Source organism: Myotis nattereri (assembly GCF_964212035.1).
Source record: "Myotis nattereri genome assembly, chromosome: Y".
Lineage (NCBI taxonomy): Eukaryota > Metazoa > Chordata > Mammalia > Chiroptera > Vespertilionidae > Myotis > Myotis nattereri.
In genome coordinates this window covers 15,182,210-15,197,108 of record NC_138094.1, presented here as the reverse complement: position 1 = coordinate 15,197,108, position 14,899 = coordinate 15,182,210, and the positions used below count along the sequence as shown (strand labels likewise).

At 49.5% G+C, this 14,899-nt stretch overlaps 1 protein-coding gene across 1 annotated transcript; it reads right to left on the bottom strand.

Moving 5' to 3' along the window:
- Positions 1-237: 237 nt before the first annotated feature.
- On the bottom strand, positions 238-3,204 carry LOC308512349 (melanoma antigen preferentially expressed in tumors-like; the record flags this gene model as incomplete). The annotated part of the gene is made up of 4 exons (XM_081082121.1): positions 238-793; positions 1,430-1,437; positions 1,967-2,525; positions 2,912-3,204. The coding sequence occupies 4 exons, from the start codon at positions 3,202-3,204 to the stop codon at positions 238-240; spliced, it is 1,416 nt and encodes a 471-aa protein (XP_080938247.1).
- Between the last annotated feature and the right edge of the window lie 11,695 nt (positions 3,205-14,899).

The window sequence follows — 14,899 nt, the reverse complement described above, 5'->3', positions numbered from 1 at the left end:
CACCCAAACCTCAGTCTCTCCCCCTGAGAGATTCAGGTGGATATTTCTAACTCCTTAGGACAAATCTCCCCAAAGAAACCATTGAGTCCCCTGTCAGCATTTCCCCCCACCCTGAGTATTTGTCTGAAACTGGCTGCTGTGTTCCTGTACGGTATACTTATGTCCGGGTTTCAGTGCCCAAGGGCCCAGAGTAAAGCCTATGAGATGTACACCCAGCTGGACACTCAAGCAACAGGATCACAGAATGGGAGTTGGGTCAAGGAAAGTACTACAGCCACAGTGAGGACAGGGGTAAGCGCAGAGCCAGACCATGCTGGGCCGCCCCAACTCCTGCAGCATATGCTTCAGCACGGCATGCATCTGGGCAAGTCGGCCCAGGTTGATGGTGCCGCTCCTTTCCTCGTAACTCTCCAGGGGGGCCGCATAAATCACGCAATTCAGCTTGCTCAGCCCAACAATGTGGCGAAGCAGGTCCTCCAGGACGATCATGGAGATGGGGTTTTCACAGAAACTTAGGGTTGTGAGCTGGGAGCAGTGGCTCAGGGCTGGCAGGATGTCCAGGAACTGGGCATCCATGATCCCACACTTATCCAAGTCCAGGTCCTGGAGAGTGGGGGAGGCTCTCTCTAAAAGAAATCGGAGTGACCCAGAACTGATATTGGTCAGGTTGAGCCCACTGAAACTCAGGCCTTTCAGCTGGCTGACGTTCAGTTGCTGGGATAGATGTCTCAAGTCTCTTTCGAAAAGCAGGCAGTTAGTGATGGACAGGGTCGCCAAGGGGGTCCTCAGGCACCTGGGGAGACATAGAACAGTTACATGTGGGGGATGGACCTGGTGGGCAGAGGCAGGTGAGGATGATGCAGGCCTTCAGGGTAAAGAGGCCCATGTCACCAAAGCCTAGAGTGTTCCGGATGATGAGCAAACCCAGGATGTTGCACAGTGAAAAGTGACATTCAAGTCAGAGCAAATTTGAGTGGAATCTTTCCCCATCTGTTATCTGCTCCGTGATGGATTCAACTGGATGAAACCTCACACACTCCATTTACTCATCCGTCAAGTGGAGCACATCATACAGCCCAGCCCAAACACACAGGTGTTCTGAACATAAAGGTGGGAGGTAAAGATGGGAGGAGCTCAGAAAGGAGCCTGACCCAGGGTCTGAAGCAGGAGGCAACCAGTGCATTTTAGTATTGGAGACATGTCCTGAAATGCCTGCAACTCGGGCTTCCTTCCAGCCACAGCCTAGACCCCTGTCACCATCATCTCTTAGCCCAATGAGGCCTCTGGCAGTTGTGCAGAAAGGGCTAACCTGGGCACAGTCAGGCAACATCAAACGAGAGCTGACACCCTCCAGGAACTTAGATCACTGCACTGTTTACAAACCACCTATCCAATTTCGTAATGACTCCCTCAGGAACCCTGCATTTACCACGCATTCTGTTTGCAAGAGCCTATGGCAACCCTTGGCAGACAGGTGAATGAGGCAGGTTTGGAGTGAAAGGCTGCCATGGCCAAATCTCTAAGTGCGGAACTTAACCCCTGAAACCTCACCTCTGATTGGCTTTCCCCTTGTCATTGCAATCCTCACTTGGTTCTATTGCATCATCTTCCCTTCCACACCACTTACAAGGATGCCCAAAGCTACCATCCCCTGGCCTGAAGCCTCCATTACGCCAATTCCTAGCAAGGAGTCCCTTTAGTAGCCTCTGTCCTAGTGCATATGTCCTACCTTTGTCTGGGGGGTTATGTGACAACATGCAAGGTGACAGAGCGGTGAACAAGACACTGACTGTGTGGACCATCTAGTGGCTCAGGCACTCTAGCACTGCTGAGGGACTGCACACAGGAGAGCCCATCACTGTGCACTGAAATGGAAAGGGACTCGATCTGGTCGTCAGGGAAAGCTCGCCACCCCTCACCTGAGGATCTCGTCCAGGCGGCCTCTGAGGATGGAGACATCATCCAAATTGAGCTCCTGGAGGTGGGGCAGGCTGAGGAACTGAGAGGTGACCAGGCTAACACACTGCTCCTCCTCCTCCAAGGTGGTGTGAGAAGACGTGAAGACATGGGAGAGACGGAACCGGCGCAGATTGCCCATCTGGCACAGGTAAGGAGCGAACTTCCTCAGGGTGGACAGCTTCCAGGTACAGTTTACCTCCAAATCCTGGACAGAGTCCAGCTGCACCATATCCAGGATGTTAGTGTTTTGCTTCGACATCGCAAAAACCTTCAGCTTCTTACAGCAAAGGTGCAGCAAACCTCTCCTCTCGCTGATTTTCTTAATCAGGTAGCTGAGGGACTCATCAAGGACACCTTTCTTGAGGCAAAGGTCTACTAACAGCTCCACAGGGGCCAAGGGTGGACTTGGCCTGGCCGTTAAGCTGCGCACTTTCCCCCTCTTCCTCATGGGCTGCGGGGCCTCAGGCTCCAGCAGTGAGCACAGATGGGCTCTGGTTCCGGCCCACACAATCCAGAACTCCTGATGAACTCTCTTCTGTAAATTAAGCACCTGCAGTTTCCATCTCCTGTGGAGAGAATAGGAGTTATGCTGGGGTGCATTATGATAACAAGGAATAAGACCATGAGTCTAGGAATCTGGGCAGCTGGGCCAGACACCTGACTGGACTTTTGACTCAATGTCCCAGAATCACCTGCTCCTGGTGCTACTGGGATCCTTCATGGTCCCCATTCCTGGTACATTTAGGTGCCACCAGGAAGGAGTGGGCTCGTGTCCCTTCGGTCACCCTCGGCATTTTCACCAGCCGTATATATCCGAAGCCTGTTCCCACAATGACCCCAGCAGTGGCTCCAAGGCCTGCCTCAGTTCTCCCTTTGGCCCTGCACACTCCCGGATCCCAGCTGTAACTGCTCAGATCCCCAGGGTGCTACCAGGCAACTGAATCCCCCATACCTGTGTCGAGTGTCCTGGGCAAGCAGGACATCGAGTCCCTCCAGCACAGCCTGCAAGATATCCTGGTAAGGCTGCCGATGGTTCATCAGGGCCCCCAGAGGGAGGCAGGGGAAGGGCCAAGCCTGCACCATGGCCTTCAGGACTCTGCTGTGCTTCCCAGCGAAGGCTTCCATGAACAGAGGTGGGAAGAGCTCCATAGGAAGCCACTCCAGAGCAGCGATGGCTGAGGCTTCATCCCGCAGCAGGCTCTGACATGCCAGTTCCAGGAGTCTGCGTGGAGCTGGGAGGCTCATCCCCATGAAGCTGCTATGAAAGAGATCATGGGAGACAGTCAGGAGCAAGGCATCTTGTCAGGCTGAGCATGAGCAAACCCGGCCCTTCTCCCTTCAGAGGGACCAGCTGAGGGCCAAAGGCACTCCTCCAGCAACAACTGGAGCGCCCCCCAAATTACCCCAACCCCGTTTTCTGCTTAGAATCTCAAAGCCACTCAGCCCTGCCTCTCCTCTGCCACTGGCAGGACAAGAACCAGGCACCAAGGAGGGGTGAGATGACAACTGGACACCTCCCGCATCTACCCACTGGCTAGCTGGAATTCTGCTGTGCAGTGAGTACTGGGACACCATAGAGAGGATTCCACCCTTTACAGAAAAAAAGTTTCTGAGGATCACTGAAGGACTGAAAACGCCTGGAGTAGGGAGCAGCCCGTGGCCCAGGACTGCCTCTTGCTAATTTCCAGGAAATAAAATAGATGTGGAAGATTAAGGAACACCCACACAATGGGTACCATTGAGGCTTTTAAATGAGGAATATAAAAGCAGCACAAACGTTTCCTGAAGCAAGGGGGAGCTGGAGGTGAGAAAAATAACGATTAATTCCAACATGTACATTTTACTGTGTGTCCCTTCTCTGAATATTAGAATGACCACTTTATCCATGACAACAGATGGCTCACATGTCACCACTAAGGCTCCTCTCAATGAGAGGCTGCAAGCCCTGGTCAGTGTTGCTCAGTGCCTTGAGCCTCCTCCCGTGCCCGCCAAAGGTCTCTTGAGGGCTCCATTCCTAACCCCCGTAGGGGGTGGGCAGGAGCCAGCTGATGGATGTTTCTCACATCAATGTTTCTCTCTCTCTCTCCGCCCACTCCCTTCCTCTCTTTCTAAACATCAATTGGCTGTTATGAAAGACTTTCATTAAGACCTGTTTTCACACAGACAGCCCAGCCGCTAAAAACTACAAAAAGGATTTTGCCACTTTGGCCTACAATAGGTTCCTTAGCAATACTTGACTTTCAGACACAGCAAAAACTTACCCTTTGAACCTCTATGAATGGCAAATGCCAAAACAGAAATCAAAACATTTTAGAATAAGGCAAACCTGCATCCAGAGGCAAAGGCAAAGTCTGCTCATTTGTATGGAAGAAAGGACAAATCTCTGGGTTCTTGGCCTACAGGTCGTTGGGGACCGCCTTAGGCTCCTGACTCACCAGAGCAGCATGGTGCAGGGAGCCCTGTGCTCAGAGCTGGACATTGACTCTCACGCTCTAGATTCTGTTTCCTCCTCTGCCTCCTCAGAAGCCATTATGCCCCGTCTGACCACACCTTCCTTCTGAGGTCCTAGCTGAAATGGCTACTTCCACCTGAGAGCAAAACCTTAGCCCTGGATCTCCAGGCATTTAATCCTGATGGGGTTTTGCACTCTCCACACCTCCAACTGAACCCTAGGTCCATTCATGAAAGGAAAAGAAAAGGAAACCAGCCTGGAAGTAGACTTGATGTGGGTGTTGGTGCCACATCAAAATTCCCTAATGTTCCCGTTAACACACCTTTAGGGAGACAGTGTATCATCTGAAGAGCGAAAGAATTTCAATGCAACTGTATTGAGTACCAAACAGCCCCTGAGACTTGATGTTACCTACAATTGCAAATCCCGTACCCATTCAAAGGGGAACAGAGGGACAGCTGGTCTTCCAGATTTTGAGGAGCAAGCCTTCCCCAGAGGAGGTCAGGCCAAAATCACATCTAGGGATTGATCAGGAGAAGGGAGGGGCTGCACGTTTGGAATGGGACAAAGGGAATTACCCAGGACAAGGTGAACATTGGGGAAACTCAAAGACACTGACTGCATCAACTTGAGAACTTAAAAGGCTAGTGGTGAAGTAGGAAACTGGGTGGATCCCTTAAACCCAAGCTGACGGGGCGTATAGGCAGGAGATTCTGTCACCCTTCCTCTGTGGAGGTAAAGGGCATTTCCTCTCAGAAGAACCAGATCAGCTCAGCAACCTGGCTTGAGAAAATTAAATGTGAAAATGTGGGTTGTGGTGAGGCCAGAGGAGGGGTGTGGCAGCTGAACCTGGGATGTGACTTATACAATTCTGAAAGCCACTGAGGGCTGAGAGTCGTGGGCTCTTTGGAATCTTGGAGGCACAGTAAAAAATAAATGTGGGCCAAAATACCTGTGTATCCTTACCAAGGAGCTACTACAAAGGGCATTCATTTTAGCTCAGGAATCCTATTCTACATCCCAACCTTTCACAGGCAACAGGTTATTCCCAGCCAAGTTCCAGGGGCCGGGGCCCTAAACATGACTGCCAAAGTCTGTATAAATAACTAATGTTTTCTCAACCCCAGGGAACAATCCATGCAAATTTGGCTTCAGAAAGCTCCTTCTGGGCCCAGGCCTACAACTCTCACTCAGATTGTGAGGGAAAATGTCCTCTCTCAGGATTAAGCACAGTGCACTGATACACCTTCCCCTTCAGAAGATTTGAAGCTGTACTTGGCATGTAAGGATCTGCCATAGTTTGGGATATCCCCATGCTGTACTGAGTCACACATTGGATCTTTTGAAATCCAGGGAGACACAGAGAGAGAGAGAGCCAGAGGGCGGGGGGGGGGGAGGGGGGGAGGCAAGAGAGAGAGAGACAGAGGCAGAGAGGAGCAACTTTTCTGTAGGCTCTTCTGTACCCCCTGCATTGTGATGCCCAAACAACTTTCATATTCCAGGCAGAGGGACCACGTGACAGATTACCACAGTGGTGTTGACCTGAAAATTCCAGACTGGCTGATGAGGTTTCTGGAAGTGGTTCAAACTGTAATGAGGTCAGCAGTTGAGTCTAGACTTGGTATCATGGGCTTAAAGCCGGAGTGGTGCCACCTGGGGTGAGATTTTCTCTTTAACACAAACATTACATGCACCAGGCAGAAACTGGAAAATTGGAGGGGCCCAAGCTCAGGCAGCTTCTATGAGATTCCAGTGTCCAGGAGATACAAGGAGGCAGGAGGGACCACTTAGAATGACCTAGAAACAAAGTGTGAGCGAACATGCCTTCTTCATGAGCAAGAAATACTCCTCTATCCACCACCCCCCCCATACGGAGCCTGCTTTCCCAGGGCATGTGCTGTGGCACTGGGGGCAGGAGAACTTCATGCCCAGTATTGGACAGGCTCCGCCGACTCCCAGCACCCACACATGAATTTGGGGGATGTTTTCACCACATCCTGGTCACCTGCCACCTGCTCTCATCATGGCACTCACTTATGTACAGGACACAGTAGCCTCTGAGCCCATGAGAAGGGCCATCCTGTGCAACCGCCTTCTCCAGTCAAAAAATTGCTACTGTGATCCCAGGTCATCTGCCCTTGTGACCTCTTTTTAAGAAAGGGGGTCCTTAGAATGTGCTCCAAGCCTGGGACCCTCTTTATGCATCCCTGGAATGTCAGTCAGCCCATCAGGAACCTGATGCTGGGGACACCCACTGACAACAGAAATCAGGAGTTCTCCCCAATTCTTCTGAGCTGTTTTGGAGAACATGACAAGCTACAGTGTATAGAAGGAAAATCAACATCCCAGCTGCCTTTCTGGATCCAAAGAGGCACCAAAGAGGCAGGACGATGCCCTTCCTGGGTTCCACAGCAAGCCCTGCCTCTGTGGGCCTTCAGAGGCCCTGGGGACCAGTCCTCATGCATGGGCCTTCCCATCGTCCAATCTCTTCACCCAGCCTTTGAGCAGATACCCTTCCAGCTGGCTTCTTTCCCTCTGCAGTCAGACCTCTTCCTACACTGACCTATTTTGTCCTCTGTGCCTTTTTCAAACTCACAAGTCTCTGCTGGCACTACCTGACCTGCCTGTGCCCAACAATACCTGGTTTCACTTCAGACCCAATGACATCTAGACCTAAACAAAGGATTGCCTCTCTTTCTTGCTCCCCAAGGAGAGCATGCCTCACATCCAGGACATGCCTGGGTCTAGCCATTGAATGCCAAGGACGCTGTAGGAGGGCTGGCAGGAGGCACTGGCACAGAGTGGACATGTTCTCAGGGATGTCCACGGGTCAGCCGATCCTCACCCGCCAAAGACAGACTCCTCTCCTCTCTCTCTTCAATACATGATTTACTCAAGAACAGTCACTGAGTGCCTAAGGTGCATTCACTGCTATTCCGGGTGACCTGCAGGGACACTTCATGAGAATGTCACGGTCTTCCTCAGAGTATCTCTGAGGCACGAACCCTCACTTGTCTGAGTAGAGAAATGAAAAAACAAAACAACTGGGCGGGAAAATGTGTAAATCACAGGCTGGTCTTGCTTTGCCCTGTAGAGCATGCCTCACAGAATGGTACCTCCAGGTATAACCTGCCCAGCAATCCTAATAACCATAGGAAAAGTTGTCATTTTTCAATGGCCATTACAAATTTTTATCACAACATTAAAAACTCTGTTAGAAACATACCATACATGCAAATAAATAAAGTTTTAAAATCACTACTTAGCACCCTGTGATTTTAAATATTTGAGAATTAAAAACTGACATGCGCTTTGCAAACTATTTCCTGAGTAGTTTAAACATGGCTTGCGGGTCTTCTGCTCATACAACTTTCCACACAGAGTGAGAGTCTTTTCCATGCCCTGGTCAACTGTCACATTCTTTCTAGGTTTGGATAAGCTTCCAAGGTCCCATTCCTTCCTGCTGCCTACATGGGCACATGTCTCTGGGAGAGTTCCTTTAGTGTGAAGCTCTTTGGCCTCATGGCTTACCCTGGGACCTCTCCATCCTTGTTTTGGTCACAACCATGTTGCTCATTTACACTTCTCTGGGAGCTGGCCGTTGTGAACCAGAAGCTGGGTTCTGAGTCACGATGATGAGTAAAAGTAATTCCTCATGTTTGGCAGAATTTAAGAAATTATGGAAGCATTTCACTTTCCAAGTCTCATTACTTCTCTCTCCAGACAAGGGACCTTGGCCGGGGCTATCAACTGACTACCTTCTCCATGTGCAGTAACTGAGGCCTGAATCAGTCACCTGCACTCGTATCTCTGAGTGAGTCATGGGACGGTGACAAAAGAACAAGGCCCTGGTTCCTGATGTACGGCTCCCATGGCCATCACCTCGGCCAGCCTGATGGGAGTATGCCTAGAGAAGTCACCAGTGAATGGGAACATGCCACTCTCTGTGTGGCAGCGGTGGACACAATCAGGGTCATGGGCAGAGATCAGGAGTACCCATTTAGGTGACAATCACCTGCCACAATCCAGGTGCTCAGCAGGTCTGTGCTCAGCCATGGTGTAGGGACCCAGTCAGGTCTTCAGGAGGATAGGGTAGGTGATGGTTTGATATTCTCAGGGAGAACTAGGAATGACCTGAGAGTATGTAAATTTACTGATGAGGTGCTACCCACAAGATCTGGGTAGCAGTTGTGCATGGAGGCCCCTCCAACAGCTGAGGTAGAGGGAAAGAAAGGGGTGGGGGACCCAGCTCAGCGCTGGGGCCACAGGAGGCATAGCTCCAGGGTGTCTCCCTCTTGGCCTGAGCTCCGCTATGCCCCGCCGCCTCATCCTCTGCACAGGTGGATCATACTAAGGAGGGCACCTTCCGGCAGCCCAGGGCTGACAATTCTCCGAGCCCAAACTACTCTGGAGTCATGGCCTTGATCTCTCCTCTCAGGGTCCTGCGACCAGTATGTCCTTAAATAGCCACTCTCAATGTGGCTGAGACACTAGTAACACGAGGGGTTACCACCAGGTGACCTTAGTACCAGCAGCATCTGTGTGAGGCCTGATACTCCCAATGCATGAGGGCGAGGTCTCTCCATCCCCATTCTGTAGCTCCCAGGCCTCCCTGACCTCCTTGGGCTGTAGCCAGGGGACAGGTGGTGCACTACTGTTACTTTGTTTCAAGAACCATCCCTTACCCTCAGTGGTGCAAGCTCAGGGGAAGAGACCAAAACTTACCTGTCACCAAACACCAGTTAAGTCAGTCTGTGGGCTCTCATGCCAGCCCTGCTCCGAGCAGAGTTGCTGAACAAGGGGTCCCTAACACACTACAACTTCTTGTCTCACGCTCGCTCTCTTTTACCCCATGAAAACACAGGAGAACAAATGAGTTTTGGGGGACATGACCTGATAATACAACGGCTGCTCCTGTTTCTGCTCCCCCAGGAGGAGCCTGAGGATGCAGATCCCACCTCTTTCCCTAATGATGAGAATGGAAGAGGTGCAGGGCTTCTCTAGACACTCAAGGAGGCTCCCGTAACCAGCACACCTGAAGATGTCTTCCTTCCATGCTGGCTCAGCTCAGAATGGCCTCACGCCCTCCAGTACTTGGTTGCCCTGGTGGTCCATGGTCTCAGTCACCTGTGTCAACCCAGGTCAGAGTAAGAACCAAATGGTCCCCAAACAAGGAAACACCATGTTAACGCATGTACGTAGGAAGCCATGGGCTCCTGGGAAAATCTTTTAGAACACCGTGGAGGAATTTGAAAACTGGAGATGTGCCCTGGCTGGTTGGGCATAGTCCTACTAGTGGAAGGGCACAGGGTCGGGGCACGTACAGGAGTCAACAGTATTTCCCTCCTGTCTCTCCCCCACTCCTCTCTCTCTGTCAAATGGATGAAAAGAAAAGAAACCCAGATTACTTGAGGAGGTGGCGGCTGGCAGGACGGAGGGGAAAAAGGTGATGTGAGTGACAGGGGAAAGGAGAGTGTGTGGATGTGTGTGTGTGTGTGTGTGTGTGTGTGTGTGTGTGTGAGTGAGTCAGGGACAGTTAAATATGGCAGGAGTATCAGAGCCTGGCAGAACCAGCTCTCCTGGACAGGGAGCACCTACCACCTCTGTGGACATTCCACACCATCTGGAAGTGGGGAGCAGCCTCTTGTAGGAACTCATAAACACCACTGCCAACACAGGCCTTAAACACTGCCCACAACCCGGCAGCCATGCCAGCCCAAATCCTGCTGCCCCACCCAAAGACCAGTAGACCCTAGGACCTCCACGTCCAAAGGTACTGGCCTCCCAGAACAGTATGTGAGACATCGCCCCACCCCAGCAGCAGATATCTGGACACCACAGTTGCACTTTGCCTGAGTGCAGGCCTCCTGAGACCACCCTCCACAGGCCTCTCCTGGGTGCTGCTGAGAGCACCTGCTGGGCACACTCTTAGCCAAACAAGGGCGCACTGCTCCAGCAGTAGAATTTCTAAATTCCCTCTCCCTGGATACCTGTCCACAGACACCTCAGTCGTGCGGCTTCAGAGCCAGGGCCTTTCAGTTTGCGTCAGTGCGCCGCACTGACAAATGTACCTCAGTTGCCCCTGTTAGCCTTCACTGGACGTGCATATCCAACCATGGACACCGCAGCAAAAACTGAGTCTTCCCACCCAACAGCTGCAGAACTCTGGACACCACAGTTGCACCTTTCCAGTGTCCAGGCCGCCTGAGCCCAACCACCCCAACAGACATTTCCTATGTGACTCTGTGAGCCCCTGCTGGGCACGCACAATTTCAACCAAGACCACAAGGCAGCAAAAACTGGGATATACCCCTTCCTATAGCTGACTTCTGGACACCACAGTTGCGTCTTTTCAGCACACAGGGCTCCTTAGACTGCTGCCCCTAACAGCAGCTCCTGATGCCACTTTGAGCCCCAGCTGGGCGTGCTCATATCCAAACAAGGCTGCACAGCCCCAGCAGTAGAAATGTGGACTTCCCCCATCCCGACTGCCAAACAACATACACCATGGTCCCATGGTTTCAGCACGCAGGCCCCCTGAGGCCACCGCACCAGCAGGTAACTCTCAGGGCCTCTGTGACCTGCCACTGGGCACACTAGTATCCAACCAAGTGCTGAATGGCCCAGCAGAAGATAGTCGGACTTCCTCCTTTCCATCTGCAGACCTCTGGTCACTGCATTGCACTGATCCAGCACTCAAGTCCCCTGAGCCTGCTGCAAGGCACAACATGCTGGCATCCAGTCCCCACAGTAGCGCTGCTCCAGCACAAGGGCCCCTGAGCCCACTGCCCCAGTATACGATACTTGGGTACCTTTGTAAGCAGGCATTGGGCATCCAATTCCAATTATGGATGCTCATCCCCCAAAGCAGAAAATGGGACTTCTCCCTACACGGGCCAGAGGCACAGAACAATCACTCTGATCCAGTGTGTAGGCTCCACAAGCACACACCACTTGCAGACAGCTCCTGGGCCTTTCTGTGTGCTATCACTGGGCATATGCCTTTCCAACTAAGGGTGCATGGCTCCCTCAGTAGGATGCAGGGCACCACCCCTCCCCCCCCCCCACACCCCGGGTTACCTACCTCTGGACAGTCTGCTGCTGGATCCTAAACCCCTTTGTGATTCAGAGGGAAATCACACTGGCCAGAGTCCCACTGCCTCAACCACAAACTACGAGATACCCGCCTCCGCACAGTCATAGGCACTTTGACCTCATAGTGAGTTTCAGAGTAATGCTAATCCAGCGACGGTCACACCACACCAGCTAAAGTCACAGTTCCTGAGCCGCAGGCTCCAAGACTCCTTAATCCCAGGCAATGGTCTTTGGGAACAAACAGTGAGCACATACCAGTGAGACCTCAGAAAACCTTTTCCACCAGAGCCGGAACAATAATCACATCCAAAACACCTTGCAAAACAGTGCTGGGAGTCAGTCACATTGCTAACCCGTGATAACACTTCATCCACAAATAAGACACTAACAGTCAAGACCCAACTACCTCAAGAGAACCCAAATAGCTCAAGTAGGGAGCTCCACTAGATGACCTATCCCAGAAGACCTGAGAGATCACACCACTAGAAACACCCCCAAAAGAACCTGCATAGCAAAGCAGTTGAATCTAGCTCACAGATACAATACCAATATTACAACAAAACATAGGGAGACAAAAAAGCAATCCCCAAAGGAATGAATAAAGTGAAAAGTACGGAAAAAGGAGTTAAATGAAATGGAGGCAACTAACGTGTCAGATGAAGAAAGTTTAAAATGCAAGAGGAGTGCCTATGGGAGCTTTGTGACAACACCCAACAAAACAACATCTGCATCATAGGCATATCAGAAGGAGACAAAGTGAAGCGAGGAATAGAAAACATGTTGGAAGAGATAATGACAAAAACTTCCCGGATATTGACCAGAAAATAACTATGCAAGTGAAAGAACCACACAGGGTCCCAAACAAGATGAACCCAAAAAGACCAACACTAAGACCCATCATAATTAAACATCAATGCCAAACTAAGAATCATAAAGGCCATTAGAGAGAGACAGAGAAAGTTACCTACAAAGGATCTCCCATTAGAATATCAACTGATTTCTCAATAGAAACACACCAGGCCAGAAGGGGATGGAATAAAATATACAAAGTGATGTGAAACAAGGGACTGAATACATACCCAGCAAGTCTACCATTCAAAATTAAAGATGGAATCTGGACATTCACAGACAAAAAAGGGCTAAGAGAGTTGTTTAACACCAAGCCAGCAATGCAAGAAATGCTAAAAGGACTGCTGTAAAAAGAAGAAGCAGAAAGGCAAGATGAAACAAATATATAAGAATAAAAATGATGACAAACAAGTACATATCAATAACAACATTAAATGCAAATGGATTAAATGCTTCAATCAAAAGACATAAGGTAGGTGAATAGATAAGAAAACATGACCCATATATTTGCAGTCTGTAAGAGACCCACCTCGGAGCTAAGGATTCACACAGACTGATAGTGAAGGGATGGAAAATAAAAGTGTTTCAGATAAATGGAAATGAGAAAAAAGCTGGGATGGCAATACTTATATCTGACAAAATAGAACTCAAAGTGAAGGCCATAACAAGAGACAAGGAAGGCCACTACATAATACTAAAGGGGACAATTCAACAAGAAGATATAACTCTGGTAAACATATATGCACCCAATACAGGAGCACCCAAATACATAAAATACACACTTCTGGAAGGTATTAAGGGACAGATAGCAATATAGTCATAGTCGGGGATTTTAATACCCCATTGACACCACTGGATAAATCCTCTAAACAAAAAAACTCCAAAGAAACAGCAATCCTAAATGACTCTCCAGTTCAGATGGACTTGACATCTTCAGAACATTTCATCCCAAAGCTACTGGATATACATTCTTCTCCAGTGCACATGGGATCTTTTCAAACACAGGCTACAGATTAGAACATGCAACATCTCTTCAAATTCAAGAGCATAGAAATCATAATAAGCATCTTCTCAGGTCACAATGGCATAAAACTAGAAATCCACTGCAATAAAAACAATGAAAAAATCAAACACTTGGAGGCTAAATAGCATGCTATTAAACAATGGTTGGGTTATCAAAGAGATCAAAGAAGAAATGAAAAGCATCCTGGAAACAAATGACAATTAAAACACACAATCCTAAAATCTATGGGACACAGTGAAAGCAGCCCTGAGAGGCAAGTTCATAGCTCTACAGGCCTACCTCCAAAAACAAGAAAAAAATAGTAATGAAGTATCTAACCTTGCAACTTAATCAATTAGAAAGAGAGCAACAAGAAATGCCCAAAGTACTCAGAAAGAAGTAGATAATAAATATCAGAGCAGAAATGAACAACAAAGAGACCAAAAAAAAATATAAAAGAGCAATGAAACCAGGAGCTGGTTTTTGAAAGGATACCAACAATCATGAACTGCTAGCCAGGCTCAACATAAACAAAATGAGATGACCCAAATAAACACAATCATACATGAAAGAGGTGAAGTAACAAATGACCCCAAAGGGGTCAAAGGATTGTAAAAAATTACAACAAACAACTCTACTCCAACAAACTGGACAACCTGTGTAGCTGGACATTTGTAAACAAGGATCTGATGTCCTGCCAAGAAGAAATGAATGTTCTATCAGGAGCACAGCGAGAATTGCAAGCCAGTCACGCTGGGTCAACATTGCACACAATCTTGAGTTCTAAGAACATTTACATCCCTGAGAAAGGCTCAGGTTAAATAGTTGTAGGTGTAAAACAGAAAGGGAGGGCACAGCTGCAAGTTGTCTTCAATATGCTATAGTAATCCTATATAATAAAAGGCTAATATGCAAATCGACCAAGAAGCAGAACGACCGATTGCTATGATATTCACTGACCACCAGGGGGCAGAATCCCAACGCAGGAGCTTCCCCTGGTGGTCAGTGTGCTTCCACAGGGGGAATGCCACTCAGCCAGAAGCCCTGAGCCCGGCTCATTGCTGCCAAGTGCAGCGGTGGTGGCAGGAGCCTCTCACATGGGGAGCGGGCCTAAGCCATCAGTTGGACATCCACTGAAGGCTCCTGGACTGCGAGAGGGCACAGGCCAGGCTGAGGACTTTCCCCGCTGAGTGCATGAATTTTGTGCACCGGGCCTCTAGTAATATAGAACAAAACAAGATTTATTTTTTTAATTTATTTTTTATTGATTTTTTACAGAGAGGAAGGGAGAGAGATAGATCGATGAGAGAGAAACATCGATTACCTGCCTCCTGCACATTCCCTATTGGGGATGTGCCCGCAACCAGGGCACATGCCCTTGACCGGAATCTAACCTGGGACTCTTGGGTCCACAGGCTGAAGCTCTATCCACTGAGCCAAACCAGTCAGGGCACAAAACAAGATTTAATTGATTAACTGCTGACACATGACCTTGTACCAAACCCCAATAAAAACGATGGTGAGAGTGCAAGGTTTGCTGC